Source organism: Saimiri boliviensis, chromosome 11 (assembly GCF_048565385.1).
Source record: "Saimiri boliviensis isolate mSaiBol1 chromosome 11, mSaiBol1.pri, whole genome shotgun sequence".
Taxonomy (NCBI): Eukaryota; Metazoa; Chordata; class Mammalia; order Primates; family Cebidae; genus Saimiri; species Saimiri boliviensis.
The window spans coordinates 50,873,736-50,890,302 of NC_133459.1; the positions used below are offsets into that span (position 1 = coordinate 50,873,736).

A 16,567-nucleotide genomic window follows, 5' to 3' on the forward strand; every position below is an offset into this window, starting at 1 on the left:
CCTCTCTAATCTCTAGGCAAAAAAACATTTCTGCATCTCTTTCAAGATCTAGCTCAACTGTCAAAATCTTGTGATTATTAATAATCTCTTATATCCATATCCCATTTGGATTTGCTAGGGCAATGTTAACTGATTCATCTGAACTCCTTTTCTATTTAACATGTCTGGTTTTCCTAATAAGATGTGCATCAAGTAATGGAGATTTTGTTTTACTCTTGCTTGAGCAACAAGCACCTAGCACTGTCTGACATACAGTATGATCTCTCAGTAAATATTTACTGAATTCATGAATTTTCATTCCCAGATCCTGGCCTTCACTAAGGCTCTCTATCCCAGAATAAAACCCACCCAAATGGATTAACTTATTTGTAAGCAATGGTACCTTGAGTATAGAAAGGTTTGTTGGGCTGAAATCGGGCATTTCCCTGATGCATGAAGTTTTGATGCAAACCATAAGGCCACGAAGCTGGGACAAGGGGGAAATGGGGACGTGGTGCATGTTCCCAAGGAATTGGAGGAGTCAGTCCTCGAAAGCCTGGCTCTGCATTTCAACAAGAAAGGAAAAAGACATTTAAAATCATTAGTTCATTCATTGAAATATCCCTTCATTCCACAAAGATATATTCAGTACCTACCAATGGCTAAGAACTATGCTAAATGCAGAGAATACCAAACAAAAAAAATTTTTTTTTTTGGAGACAGTCTCACTCTGTCATCTCAGCTGGTGTGCAGTGACATGATCTCAGCTCCCTGCAACCTTTGCCTCCTTGGTTCAAGCAAGAATAAAGCATTGTTATTTGCTCAAATTATTCATAAGAGACATACAAGAAGATATATATATACAATAATACATAATAATTGCTAGAACAGGCAAAATGTTCTGTAGACAGGGCTAACCCAGTCTTTGAAGGTTAAAGACAGTTTTCCTAAGATGATTGACTAATTAGAGTTTTTCAAAAAAGGAAACATCTAGGCAAAATGCGGGAGCGGGGAGCACTGAGAGGAGCATTTGAGAGAGTATCATGTATAAAAGCCTGAAAGCACAGCAAGTTTCAGGAACTGCAGAACAATCCGCAATTGGGACAGGTAGGTGGGGATATACATTTCAAAAAACCTTAGTATATCAAGTGAAGGAACTTAAGATTTTACCCTAAAGACAGTGCCAACTATCCCAGAATCAATTATATCCTGGCCTAGAAGGAGATCCCATTAGAAGCTTGAGGCATTGGGGTGTAATGGTTGAGAACTTTGGCTTTGAGGCCAAACATGTCTAAGCTCAAATCTCATTTCCTAAAACTACTAAGGTTCCATTTTGAACCTCAGACTGTTATGAGGTTTAAATTGGATAACCAAAAGAAAGTAGCTTGTACAAGATCTAGCATAGAGATAGTTACTTAAAAAATACAAGTCCTGCCGGGCGCGGTGGCTCAAGCCTGTAATCCCAGCACTTTGGGAGGCCGAGGCTGGTGGATCACAAGGTCAAGGGATCGAGACCATCCTGGTCAACATGGTGAAACCCCGTCTCTACTAAAAATACAAAAAATTAGCTGGGCATGGTGGCGTGTGCCTGTAATCCCAGCTACTCAGGAGGCTGAGGCAGGAGAATTGCCTGAACCCAGGAGGCGGAGGTTGCGATGAGCCGAGATCGCACCATTGCACTCCAGCCTGGGTAACAAGAGCGAAAACTCCGTCTCAAAAAAAAAAAAAAAAAAAAAAATACAAGTCCTATTCTTTTTATGGCTAACTATCCCCCAAAATCTTTCTATTTCCCTTTAAAATATATCTTTAAGTACATTTTTTGAAGTACAGTAACCAGTTTATCTTCTAGATCATTTCTGGTGGCTTTTCTCATTCAAAGTCACAATGAGCTAGGGAATAACTAAAAGACGCTGCCCTTATTCACTAAACTTCCTAGCAGAAACTCAAATTAGGAAGTAAGGGATAGGAAAGAGTAGGCTGCAAAAAAACTAGAGCCCATGTGAACTGCATTTTTTTTTTTTTTTTTTTTGAAACGGAGTTTCGCTCGTTACCCAGGCTGGAGTGCAATGGCGCCATCTCGGCTCACCGCAACCTCTGCCTCCTGGGTTCAGGCAATTCTCCTGCCTCAGCCTCCTGAGTAGCTGGGATTACAGGCACGCGCCACCATGCCCAGCTAATTTTTTGTGTTTTTAGTAGAGACAGGGTTTCACCATGTTGACCAGGATGGTCTTGATCTCTTGACCTCATGATCCACCCACCTCGGCCTCCCAAAGTGCTGGCATTACAGGCGTGAGCCACCACGCCCAGCAATGAACTACATTTTTGTAAACTGAATTGTCTCAGGAGGTAAGCAAAACAGCTACATCACTGTGAGTTCATAAAGCCAAGTTACAACTAAGGGCTGAAGCTGAAGTACTTTAGGTTTCCAAAAATAAACGAAACTGGGTATATCCAGAATTAGGTCAAAGCCAATGAGAAATGATGTTTTAACATGAAAGGATATTTTAAAAGGATATATTCCAATTACCTTGCAAGTTTTTCATAACCCAAAATTTCCTTAAAATGAGCAATACAATCTCATTAAAGATAATTTCAAAAATTGGGGGGGGGGGGAACTCACATAATCGCCTTCTCTAATACAACTATGATGATTATTTTAATATATTTCCATTTAGTCCTTCAGGTTCTTTTTTTTTTTTTTTTGAAACAGAGTTCACTCTTGTTACCCAGGCTGGAGTACAATGGTGCAATCTTGGCTCACAGAAACCTCCGCCTCCCAGGTTCAAGCAATTCTCCTACCCCAGTTACCCAAGTAGCTGGGGTTACAGGCATGTGCCACCATGCCCAGCTAATTTTGTATTTTTAGTAGAGACGAGGTTTCTCCATGTTGGTGAGGCTGGTCTCGAACTCCCAACCTCAGGTGATCCGTCTTGGCTTAGCCTCCCAAAGTGTTGGGATTACAGGTGTGAGCCACCCTGCCTGGCCCCTAATCCTTCCACTTTTAACACAGTGTAACTGTGTTAAATGCAATATTAATTATGCAATTTTAATTATGAATTGGGTAGCTATACAACAAATAATGTTTATTAATAGCTTATTAGAAGTATCATAAAAAGGATTGGCTGGTCCGAGTGCAGTGGCGTTTACAACTAATTGATCACAACCAGTTACAGATTCCTTTGTTCCTTCTCCACTCCCACTGCTTCACTTGACTAGCCTTAAAAAAAACAAAATAAAATAAAAAGAAATATTATAAAAAGGATTAATATATCTAACACAGCAGGCTACTAAAGAGAAAACTAAACACACTACTAGAGAGAAAAAGACAGACCAAAAAAAAAACAATTTTTTGCCTCTATTAGTTCAGTCTAATGGGTTATGCAGATGAGTAAACAGACAAGTTCAGCACAGTAAGACAAATGTAATCATATGGATATTAAGGAAATGAGAAGGACTTCCTGAAGACAGAGATTTAAATTTAAATATGGAGGATGAGTGAGTTAGCCAAGCTTTGAGGCAACATAGAAGGACGTGTGAGTGAGCAGTGGAGGTTAACGGAGAGGACATTCTAAGCAGAAGGAACAACTTAGATACACCACCAGGGTTAAGAGACAGTACAGTATGTTTGTGAAACATTAATTAGTTCATTGTGACAATAACACTCAGAGTAATTAGTGGCAGGGAGAAGGAAGAATTTTGTTCAAAGGGCAAAACACTGGGTCTGTCTTCATGGTTATATAACTCAGTGACTATCACAGTGCATGCCATGGCATATACACAATAAATGTGTTAAATGATATATGAGAAGGACACATGAGAAGGACCACGTGTGCCATATATCTTTTCATCTTAGAAATCTAATTAAGTTTCCATATTCTGGCATTTTTGCTCAGCAAAATACCTTATTTGCATTGTTCCAAAAAAAGCTGGAGACAGCAAAATAATGGATACTGGCCACAATTATCAATGGCAGCTAAGGCTATTAAGTAAAAATTGATGAACATAATGGATAAAACAGGCTGATAAAACCTAATTCACAAATCAATCTTAAGTCACTAAAATAGTAATAACCAGACAGCAAGCTCCTTCAAAAGTGAAAAAACTGGAAATACATGGGACCCACCAAGCAGTATTCTTACCAACAGAAAACAGCCTGAATATAATCAAGTCTCTGAATCTAAATACCAGTTTACAGGAACTACAGGGACCGAGGTACACATTAAATGATGCCACAAAGATATAAGCAGCCAACTCCAGAATATGGGAAATCCTACAGTCTCTTCAAAAAATAGTTAATATTGAAAAGAATATAGAAGCGGCAACTGCTATAAAGGACAGTTAAGAGTTAAAAATCAAATACACAGTTTGAATCTTTATTCAAATAAATCAGTAAGAATAATACTTTTTTAGGCTGGGCAGGGGGGCTCACGCCTGTAATCCCAGCACTTTGGGAGGCAGAGGCAGGCGGATCACAAGGTCAAGAGATTAAGACCAACCTGGCCAACATGGTGAAACACTGTCTCACTGAAAATACAAAAATTAGCTGGGCGTGGTGGCAAGCACCTATAGTCTGAGCTACTCGGGAGGCTGAGGCAGGACAATCACTTGAACCCAGAGGCAGAGGTTGCAGTGAGCCGAGATTGCGCCACTGCACTCCAGCCTGGTGACAGAGAAAGACTCCTCAAAAACAAACAAACAAACAAACAACAACAACAAAAAACTTTTTAGACAAACAGGAAAAAATGAACAAGGACTGGATATTAGATGATACTAGGTGTGGTAATGATCTGATTTTTTTTAATGCTAAAACCAAAGTTAAAAAGCAAATTTGATCCAATGTTTGAGATTTGATCAGTCAAGCCAAAATTATTATTATATATATTTTGTGAGGCAGAGTCTTGCTGTCACCCAGGCTGGAGTGCAGTGGTGCAATCTTGGCTCACTGCAACCTCCACCTCCTGGGTCCAAGTAATTCTCCTGTCTCAACCTCCTGAGTAGCTGAGATTACAGGTGCCTGCCACCATGGCCAGCTAATTTTTGTATTTTTAGTAGAGACAGGGTTTCACCATGTTGGCCAGGCTGGTCTCAAACTCCTGACCACAAGTAATCTGCCCACATTGGCCTCCCAGAGTGCTGGGATTACAGGCATGAGCCACCATTCCCAGCCAAAGGAAAAAAAAAATTATTTTTAATTTAAAAAAAAATTTTTTTTTAAAAGGAGTCTCACTCTGTTGCTAGGCTGGAGTGCAGTGGTGCAATCTCGGCTCACTGCAACCTCCACCTCCTGGGTTCAAGCCATTCTTTCGCCTCAGCCTCTTGAGTAGCTAGGATTACATGCATGGGCCACCACGCCCAGCTAATTTTTCTATTTTTAATAGAGACGGGGTTTCACCATGTTGGCCAGGATGCTCTCAATCTCTTGACTTCGTGATTCACTGCAAGTGCTGGGATTACAGGTGTAAGCCACCGTGCCCAGCCGGCCAAAATTATTTTTAATGGTAAGGAGTCAGATAAAAGACAGCAAATTATTGGTAACTGTTAAAAGTTGGTTAATGGGGAGGGGGTCTCTTTTATGTATGTTTCAAAATTTCCTTAATAGTTCTTTTTTATTTTTGAGACAGAGTCTCACTCTGTGTCCAGGCTGGAGTGCAGAGGCGCAATATCGGCTCACTGCAACCTTTGCCTCCCAGGTTCAAGTAATTCTGCCTCAGCCTCCAAGTAGCTGGGACTATAGGCACAAACCATCACATGCTGTATAAAAATACTTATTTGTATTTTTTAGTAGACATGGGGTTTCACCATGTTGGCCAGGATGGTCTCAATCTCTTGACCTCATGATCTACCCACCTCGGCCTCCCAAAGTGCTAGGATTACAGATGTGAGCCACTGCACCTGGCCTCCATAATAGTTCCTAAAAATAATTATCACTAAAAAGCTGAGAATAAGCCAGGTGCAGTGGTGTATACCTGTAGTCCCACAGCTATTCAGGAGGCTAAGGCAGGAGGAGCGCTTAAGCCCAGAAGTTCAATGTTACAGTGTGCTAGATTGGACTGTGACTAGCCACTGCATTCCAACCTGGACAACACTATGAGATTTTTGTCTTTCTCTCTATATATATGTAGGTGGGTGTGTCTTTTTTTTTTTTTTTTTGAGACAGTCTCACTCTTTTTGCCCAGCCTGGAGTGCAATGGTGTAATCAACTCACTGCAACCTCGGTTTCCCTAGGTTCAAGCAATTTTCCTGACTCACCTTTCTGAGTACCTGAGATTACAGGTGTACACCACCACACCCAGCTAATTTTTGTAGTTTTAGTAGAGACAAGTTTTGTCATGTTGCCCAGGCTGGTCTCGAACTCCTGGCCGCAAATGATCTGCCCACCTCAGCCTCCCAAAGTTCTGGGATTACAGGTGTGAGCCACTGTGCTAGCCTGTGTGTGCACGTTTAAGTGTGTATAAATATTTATATTATAAATATGTATATTTTTAAGCTGGATATAAAACAATTTATGGCATGTATCAATTATTTTCTTAAATAGGCAATTTTTTTTAAATGACTGAATGGTAATATATCAAAATATTTCCTAGTATTTATGTCTAGGAATTGAGATGACAGATGATTTATTTCTCAAATACTCTACAAGGAAGATGTATTATTTAGATATCAGAAAAAAACTTTTAAAAATGTTAATAATATTTTTTCTTTTTAAAATAATTGTTCCTTAATGAGAAATAACAGTGTCTAGGGCAAGCAGCACAGTTTTGAACAAAGAAATTAGTTTAAATCTTGGACCTACCATTATTATTATTATTTGGTTTCCTCGTTTTTGTTTTTGTTTTAAGACAGCGTCCTGCTCTGACACCCAGGCTAGAGTGCAATGCTGTAATCTCAGCTCACTGCAATCTCCACTGCCTGCATTCAAGTGATTCTCCTGCCTCGGCGTTCCAAGTAGTTGAGATTACAGGCACTCACCACCACGCCTGGCTAATTTTTGTATTTTTGCTAGGGACAGGGTTTCACCATGTTGGCCAGCCTGGTCTTGAACTCCTGACTTCAGGTGATCCACCCAATTCAGCCTCCCGAAGTGCTGGGATTACAGGCGTGAGCCACCATACCCAGCTAAGGTACCATTATTAACCATGACGGTAAGACAATTAAGTTACTTAACTCTTCAATTTCATCAACTCTCTATATAACAATACCTACACCATACAGGGTGGCAGTGAAAATTTTTAAAAACACTAAAATAATAGCTATTATTTATGTGTATTACACCTCATTTAACATTTACAACAGGTAGGTTAGATGCCCTATTTTACAGATAAAACCAATGCACAAAGAGATTAAGTAATTGCCCAAGCTACATAATAGATGGTAGGGTCAGGATTCTAATCCAGGCAGTCAGAATCCAGAGTCCATACTTTTAATCTTTATCTTATCCTGTAGTATGCCTCCACAAATACTGCTTTCCTTGTTTTTCCTAACATTGTTTCTATAGACAAACAGATTACAAAAGAAGAAAACGAAAGGTTACCTGAATTCCCCACTGCACCACTGTTCACCAGGGAATTTGGAGCCACAGTACGTGGCCAGTGTCCATCGTGAGATGTGTTAGGAATTGCCACAGGTCTAGCAGCAGGCTGTGCAAAGATGATGCTGGGATCATTCAGGCCAATATTATTGGGGGCACTGCCTGGTGCAGAGTGGATCACTGGACCATGGATGGGCCAGGATGGACCAGGGATCTGGAGAGGGTGCATTGGCAACAATCCCATATTGTGCATGGGAGAATACTGAGTTGGTGGTGACTGCGGAAAGTTATACAGTGGCATCTGGACCTGATGGGGAGGTTGAGCTCCCTGCTGAGGTGGGCCAAGCTTAGGTTGGGATCCTGGCTGAGATGAAGGCTGGGTAATAGCAGCTGACTGGGAAGAGTTCTGTGGAAATGGCTGAGGCTGAGGAGAATAAGACGGTGATTCAGACTACAGAAAAAAAACACACACACACATTTTAAAATTAATTTTAAAACATCTTAATTTTATAAAAGTAGAGATAAAAATACAAAATTTGAAACTTTATAAACAGAATTCTATGATGTATATCATAACAAATAATGAGATCTTCCAGAGGCACTCAAATCCCCATCTCAAGTAGATACTACCTCACAAATCTCTGTATTGTCCAAAGAAAAGAAAGCCCAGACATGGTTCCCATCGGGCAGAACACATATTTCCCATTGCGAACTCAAGAATTCCATCTAAACATCTCATACTCACTTTCATTTAGTCCCTCCCCAAGTATTAACTGTGTCAATTATGTACTTAATACTGTTCTAGGTAATAAAAATGTAATACTAACAAGTATGCCCTCATGGATCTTAACGTTTATGGGGGATGAGGAGAGCAGGTGAAGATTACATAAGCAATCACAATAAGTATAATAAGTACTATGATACAGAATGTGTAGTGTATAGTTGTCCCTCAGGATACGCAGGGGATTGGTTCCAGGACCCCCACAATCCTCCTATACTAAAGTCCCACAGTCAGCACTGCAAAACCCACATAAACAAAAAGTTGGCCCCCCGAATACTTAGGTTTTGCATCTTGAGACTACTGAATTTTGCAACCACAATGTGTTGGAAAAAAATTCATGTGTAAGTAGATCAATGCAGTTCAAACCTGTTTTGTTCGAGTTAACTGTATAATGAAATCCCAGAGCAGGAACACCTAAAACCACTTTAGGAGGAGGAAAGGAATCAAGGAAAGCTTCCCAAAAACCTTTAAGCTGAGACTCAGGGTAAAGAAAAAATCAGTCTGATACAAGAATGTAGAGATAAGGGGAGAAGAAGAATGTTCAATTTGATTGAAGGTCTAGAGGTATGAAAACACATGCCTTTTTAAAGTAATTGGAATCTGAAAGAAGTTTAATATTACTGGAGTATAATGGCAGGGTAATGGCTGAGGCTGAAGACCTAAATATGGGCAAGACAATGAAGTGTCTTATAAGCCTTGTAATTTAGACTGTCTCCTAAGTGCAGTGGTAAACCACTGAAGGTTTTTTTCCCTTTTTTTGAGACACAGTCTTGCTCTGTTGCCCAGGCTGGAGTGCAATGGCATGGTCTTGGCTCACTGCAACCTCCTAAAGCGATTCTCCTGCCTCAGCCTCCTGAGTAGCTGGGATTACAGGCGCACACCACTATGCCCAGCTAATTTTTGTATTTCTAGTAGAGATGGGATTTCACCATGTTGGCCAGGCTGGTCTTGAACTCTTGACCTTGTGATCTGCCCAACTCGGCTTCTGAAAGTGCTGGGATTACAGGTGTGAGCCACCGTGCCCGGCCTTTTTTTTTGAGACAGAGTCTCACTCTGTCGCCCAGGCTGGAGTGCAGTGGTGCGATTTCGACTCACTGCAACCTCTGCCTTCTGGGTTCAAGCAATTCTCCTGCCTCAGCCTCCCGGGTGGTTGGTACTACGGGCTCACACCACTACGGCCAGCTAATTTTTTCTATTTTCTTTTAAGTAGAGACGAGGTTTCACCATGTTAGCCAGTACGGTCTTGATCTCTTGACTTCGTGATCTGCCTGCCTCGACCTCCTAAACTGTTAGAATTACAGGCATGAGCCATTGTGTCCCGCCACTGAAGCGTTTTAAACAGGTCAGGAACATAGTCAATCTGCACTTTGGAAAGATTACTGTGGTTTAGTAAGAATAAAATAGAGAATTTTTTTTAAAGGCCGATGAAAGACAGGCTTGGCACAGTGGCTCAAGCCTATAATCCTAGCACTTTGGGAGGCTGAGGTGGGCAGATCCCTTGAGCTCAGGATTTTGAGACCAGCCAGGGCAACATGTCGAAATTGCATCTTTACAAGAAATAAAAAATCAGCCAAGTGTGGTGATACATGCCTGTAGTCTGAGCTACTCGGGAGGCTGACATGGGAGAATCACCTGAGCCTGGGAGGTTGAGACTGCAGTGAGCTGTGATTGTGCTATCACTCTCCAGCCTGGGCAACAGAGCAAGACCCTGTCTCAAATATAAATGTATGAATAAATAAATAAATAAAACTAAAAGGCTGCTAAGACTGATTAGGAGGCTGCTATATACAGCAGTCCTGAGATGACAGTAGTCTAGGCTAAGGAAATATAAACAGGGATAGAGGGAAGCAAATGGCTGTTAAGATTTTTTTTTTTATTTTTTTGAGACAGAATCTCGCTGTGTTGTCCAGGCTGGAATGCAGTGGTGCAATCTTGGCTCACTGCAATCTCCGACTCCCAGGTTCAGGCAATTCTCCTGCCTCAGTCCCCCAAGTAGCTGGAATTACAGGTGTGACCCACCATGTTCAGCTAATTTTTTTGTATTTTTAGTAGAGATGGGGTTTCACCATGTTATTCAGGCTGGTCTCAATTCCTCACCTCAGGTGAACCGCCCACCTAGGCCTCCCAAAGTGCTGGGTTTACAGGAGTGAGGCACCATATTCAGCATTTTTCTTTTTTTTTTTGGAGACGGAGTTTCGCTCTTGTTACCCAGGCTGGAGTGCAATGGTGCGATATCAGCTCACCGCAACCTCCACCTCCTGGGTCCAGGCAATTCTCCTGCCTCAGCCTCCTGAGTAGCTGGGATTACAGGCACGCGCCACCATGCCCAGCTAACTTTTTGTATTTTTAGTAGAGACAGGGGTTTCACCATGTTGACCAGGATGGTCTCGATCTCTTGACCTCGTGATCCACCCACCTTGGCCTCCCAAAGTGCTGGGATTACAGGCGTGAGCCACCGCGCCCGGCCATATTCAGCTTTTTAAAAGGCAGAAACAGTAAGACTTAGTGACTGGATATAGAGCTTGAAGGAGTGGGAAAAGTTTTGGAAATGAGATAGAAAATAGATTATTCAATGAGATATAAAACACAGGAAAAAGAGGCAAGATCTGGGGGTTGGAAGGAAAGATTAACTACATTTTAGACATGTTGAGGTGCTAATTATTAGAGATCAGAATAGCAATGTCCATTAGATATTCTCTTTCCAAAAGCACAGGTGAGAAAAATGTGAGGACTAGAGGCAGAAAATGAAAATTAGGGCAGCATAGAAAAATGGTTAGAACATAAGTTTTGGTGACAGAGAGCCTGAGGGTCCATGTTCTGATTCCAGGTGTCTATTGACCTCAGGCTCAAAACTTAAAACTCAGTTCCTTTACCTATAAAAGTAAAATCAGACTTTGCCTCAGGTTTTTGAGAAGATTTTGAGGTTTTAAAATAGGAATAGGATCGAAGAAGAATGTTCAGGGGTTTCAACTGAGGGTAATTTTTAAATTAAGCTAAATAACAATGTTAAAAACTGTTAAAGCCTGGTAATGATATTTATTATTTTCTGTATTTTTGAAATATAATCACAAAGAATGAATGCATGTATAGCACATAGCTTACACTCAACAAATGTTAACTACATTAAATGTGACTGTTGTTTATGAAAGCATCAGGCACACAATAGGTATTCAAGTGTTTAAGGTGAGGGTGGAAAATTTCCTAAATGTTTTCCAAAGATTCTCCCTAATATTCTTCAAATACTCTAAGAGTTTTTTCTAAGACACAAATCATATTAGATTTAGCATGTTAAACGATTAACAGATTTGAAACCAGAAAGACCTCGGTTTGATTGTATAATCTCTTTTTCTCAGTTTCCCAATATATAAAATTTGATCCTACTAATACCTAATACCTACCACCTGACATGGCCACTCGAAAGATTAAATTTGCTAAGTGTAAAGCACTGAACATTATGTCAGATTTAGAGTGTTATTTAGAGTAATTATTAATTAATCTAAGAAGTACAAGGTGAAAACAGACTTACACAAAGGTTAAAAGCAACTCAGGAAACTTAATATTAAACTTATGAGTGTGGGCTGGCCACAATGGCTCACATCTGTAATTCCAGCACTGTGGGGGGCTGAGGCAGGTGGATTCCCTGAGGCCAGGAGTTCAAGAATAGCCTGATCAATATGGTAAAACCCATGTCTACTAAAAATACAAAAATTAGCTGGCTGTGGTGGCATCACCTATACTTCCAGCAACTCAGGAGATGGAGACAAAATTGCATGATCCCAGGAGTAAGGCGGTTGCAGTGAGCCCAGATCGCACCACCGCACTCTAGCCTAGGCGACAGAGTGAGACTCTGTCTCAACAAAAAGAAAAAATAAATAAAATAAACTTATGAGTCTGAATTCTCATTCAATATTATTTTTTTACAGGGTGTATTTCACTAGGTATCACTATGCCAAGCTATGAGAAGACACAAGTTTCACATAAGCAAAATGCCATGTATATACTGCCTTAACAATACTACATGCCTAAAACATCTCAATTTTTATGACTATTTTTATTTTTATTTTATTTATTTTTTTTTTTTTGAGAAGGAGTTTCGCTCTTGTTACCCAGGCTGGAGTGCAATGGCGCGATCTCGGCTCACCACAATCTCCGCCTCCTGGGTTCAGGCAATTCTCCTGCCTCAGCCTCCTGAGTAGCTAGGATTACAGGCACGTGCCACCATGCCCAGCTAATTTTTTTTGTATTTTTAGTAGAGACGGGGTTTCACCATGTTGACCAGGATGGTCTCGATCTCTTGACCATGTCTATTTTTATTTGTTGTTTTTTTTTTTTTTTGAGTCACAGAGTTTTGCTCTTGTTACTCAGGCTGGAGTGCAATGGCGCGATCTCGGCTCACCACCGCAACCTCCGCCTCCTGGGTTCAAGCAATTCTCCTGCCTCAGCCTCCTGAGTAGCTGAGATTACAGGCACGCGCCACCATGCCCAGCTAATTTTTTGTATTTTTAGTAGAGACGGGGTTTCACCATGTTGAGCAGGATGGTCTCGATCTCTTGACCTCATGATCCACCCGCCTTGGCCTCCCAAAGTGCTGGGATTACAGGCGTGAGCCACCACGCCCAGCCCCCATGTCTATTTTTATTAATCGCACTGATATCTTTCCATTAAGCAAAGTCTGAAACCTCAAAGTTATTACCTTATTTTTAATTCATCTTATTAGGTAGTTATTTTACAATTGAAGAGTAGGCTCATTTAAGTTAAGTAGCTTGTCTATAGACAAGAACCCAGATCTACATTATTCCAAAAGGAATACCCATTCCACCTATGCGCCTAGTAAGGACATTTATACAAAGCACGATGTAATCTGGAAGATTCTATTTCCCAGCCTGAGAGAAAACACTATCACTCAAAGACTAACACATTGACAGACAGAGTACTTACACATTCTGAGGACTGTCTAGTCCTTATGGACTGATCACTCTGCTGCTGAGCTGAACCAGCCACCTGTTGAGCATTTACAAGGTTGCGGACCAGCTGGGCTGCTAAGAGAAGGCATCACAAAGAGAATCAAGAGATAAGGAAAGTAGCAGAGAAATGACAATAAGTAAACTCCCTTCTTATGTAGAAGAATCTCAAATATCTCTCCAATTTTATAAACTTAACGACTTTTAAACTACAAGTATATTAGTGAAGGACTTGTAGCAACTGAGCTACTTTTAAAAGCCATTTTTCAATCTAGCAAATCAAGAAAAAAATACACTGATCCTAGAGACAAGAATAAATGCTTTCTGGCTGGCTGCAGTGGCTTCTATCTGTAATCCTGGTACTTTGGGAGGCTGAAGTGGGGAGCTCACTTGAATCTGAGGTCAAAGCTGCAATGAGCTATGATGATACCACTGGACTCCATCCTGGGCAACAAGAGCAAGACTCTCTCTCTCTCTCTCTCTCAGACACACACACACACACACACACACACACACACACACAATTTCTGCAATAAGAATCTGAGCAACTGGAAATCACCACTTCTAAAACGTTCTTTCTTTTCTTTCAATAAACTCTTCCTTGGGTTACTATTTAATTCTCAAAATTCTTTGTGAAATACAACATGAACAGATATCCCTCTCTCACAGCAGCAGTGCGAAAAAATATAATTTCTCCAATACGTTTCTAGGAAAACAAAATCTCTTGTAAAGAATGTTATACTGATAGCGAGAGAAACAGATGAAGAGTCTGACTCAAATCCAAAAATTAGGCCAGGTGTGCACCTGTAATCCCAGCACTTTGGGAGGCTACGGCAGGTGGATCATCTGAGGTCAGGAGTTGGAGACCAGCCTGGCCAACATGGTGAAACCCTGTGTCTACTAAAAGTACAAAAATTAGCCTGGCGTAGTGGCAGGCGCCTGTAATCCCAGCTACTCAAGAGACCAAGACTGCGCCACTGCACTCCAGCATGGGTGACAAGAAGGAAACTCTATCTCCAAAAAACTTAAAAAAATAAATCCAAAGAATACTTACAGCGAGATAAAACAGAATACAACAAGACTGTGGAGATCTTGAAAATAAACTTATCCAAGTACTATTCAAAGTAAAAGCCTCACTGTCTAAATCAGGCGTCCCCAAACTTTTTACACAGGGGGCCAGTTCACTGTCCCTCAGACCGTTGGAGGGCTGCCACATACTGTGCTCCTCTCACTGACCACCAATGAAAGAGGTGCCCCTTCCTGAAGTGCGGCGGGGAGCCGGATAAATGGCTTCAGGGGGCCGCATGCGGCCCATGGGCCGCAGTTTGGGGACGCCTGGTCTAAATTTTATCTCTTTATGCTCAGTGAGTTGGCAAACGGTAGCAGCAAAAAAAATAATAATAATAACAAAATAAAAACAAATAAATTTTATCTCTTTAAGAAATTATAAGGGCATGGTAGCTCACGCCTGTAATCCCAGCACTTTGGGAGGTCAAGGCAGTTAAATCACAAAGTCAGGAGTTTGAGACCAGCCTGACCAACATGGTGAAACCCCCTCTGTACTAAAGAAGAATACAAAAATTAGCCAGGCGTGGTGGTCCAAAATCATACAATTAGGTTTGCAATAGAGAGGAATAAGGATCCTTTAGCATGACATCAAAATAAATGACTTCATTTCTATTAGAAACTGTTTGGCCTTTTCTGTTTACCTGCTACACTGCTATTCCTCTGACGGGCCAGCTTAACCTCTGGGCACTCCCTTCGTACATGTCCAGCATCTCCACATATAAAACATCTGAGGTCTCTGGGGTCTCTAAAGTCTCGAGTGTCGTGGAGGTCTCGGGGGTCAGTGTCTCGGGAGTCTTTCTCTTCTTCATTCCCTTCCTTCTCTTCTTCACTGTCTTTCTTCTTTAGTCTAAACAGTAAACTGCTGATACCAATAATGTGGGGCTAGGGACTTGTAAATTAAGTAAGTCACAGACAAACTAAATTATGCAGGACTCTCACAATATCAAAAAGACTAACATGCCCATCATTTCACGCATCTTTTTGAAGGCAAGGGAACAAACATTTATGGCATACCTGCTCATTTGGCAGAAACTGGGTTTTCCAGTAGTTTTGTAAAACAACATTATGTTAAATTTTTTTAAATATCAAATTTTAAACCTTTAACAATCCTTATAGGTTGATATTTATTACCTCAAGTTTTAAAAAGAAACTGAGGTTGGCCGGGTGCGGTGGCTCAAGCCTGTAATCCCAGCACTTTGGGAGGCCGAGGCGGGTGGATCACAAGGTCAAGAGATCAAGACCATCCTGGTCAACATGGTGAAACCCCGTCTCTACTAAAAATACAAAAAGTTAGCTGGGCATGGTGGTGCGTACCTGTAATCCCAGCTACTCAGGAGGCTGAGACAGGAGAATTGCCTGAACCCAGGAGGTGGAGGTTGCGGTAAGCAGAGATCATGCCATTGCACTCCAGCCTGGGTAACAAGAGCGAAACTCCGTCTCAAAAAAAAAAAAAAAAGAAAAAGAAACTGAGGCTAAGAAAAGATAAGTGTCTTGACTAAATTTAACAGTCAGTAAATAGCTATGATGGAAACTGGAAGTTTGTTCTGTTTCAAAACTTCCAAGTTTTTATATTACGCCAGACTTGATGACAAAAGAAAGAGACCTTCCTGACCTATCGTAGTATACAGAACCTATACTATAATTCGTAGATATATTTTTGAGGAGGTACATAGATGAACATTCCCTAAGATCTTTAAGCATAACTCACAGCATATATCTCAAGGATTCCATTAATTGCATTTTAATTATTGGTCTGCATGACTGAGATCCTCAGCAAGAACCCAATATCTTGGTCACTTTTATTTCTTGGCTTCTAGCAGTTTCCAACGAATAGTAGGTGTCAATAAATGCTTCTTCGATTTAAAAAAAAAAAAAAAAAAAAAAAACAACTGACTGGGCATGGTGGCTCAGGCCTGTAATCCCAACACTTCGGAAAGCCAAGATGGGTGGATCATGAGGTCAGGAGTTCGAGACCAGCCTGGCCAACATTGGTGAAACCCTGTCTCTACAAAAGATTTAAAAAACTAGCCAGGCATGGTGGTGTGTGCCTGTAATCCCAGCTACTCGGGAGGTTGAGGCAGGAGAATCGCTTCAACCCAGGAGGCGGAGGGTACAGTCAGCCGAGATTGCACCATTGTACTCCAGCCTGGGTGACAGCGTTGAGACCATGTCTCAAAAAACACCTGAGTGAATTAATAAATAAATGAACAAATGAATGTTAGAAGATATTATTATCCCATACATAAATCT

General features: G+C 41.0%; 1 protein-coding gene across 12 annotated transcripts in view; it reads right to left on the bottom strand.

Moving 5' to 3' along the window:
• The window catches only part of TUT4 (terminal uridylyl transferase 4), a 163,200-nt gene that overhangs the window by 17,510 nt on the left and 129,123 nt on the right, over positions 1-16,567 (bottom strand). For 8 of the 12 annotated variants that reach the window (XM_074380822.1, XM_074380829.1, XM_010348963.2 and 5 more), the window contains 4 exons: positions 14,959-15,179; positions 13,227-13,327; positions 7,511-7,958; positions 383-541 (listed from right to left, as the gene is read on the bottom strand). In XM_074380822.1, the coding sequence (XP_074236923.1) occupies positions 383-541; positions 7,511-7,958; positions 13,227-13,327; positions 14,959-15,179 (929 nt within the window). The remainder of the gene's footprint in view (positions 1-382; positions 542-7,510; positions 7,959-13,226; positions 13,328-14,958; positions 15,180-16,567) is intronic. The other 4 variants (XM_003921551.4, XM_074380823.1, XM_074380828.1 and 1 more) reach the window with 3 other exon arrangements.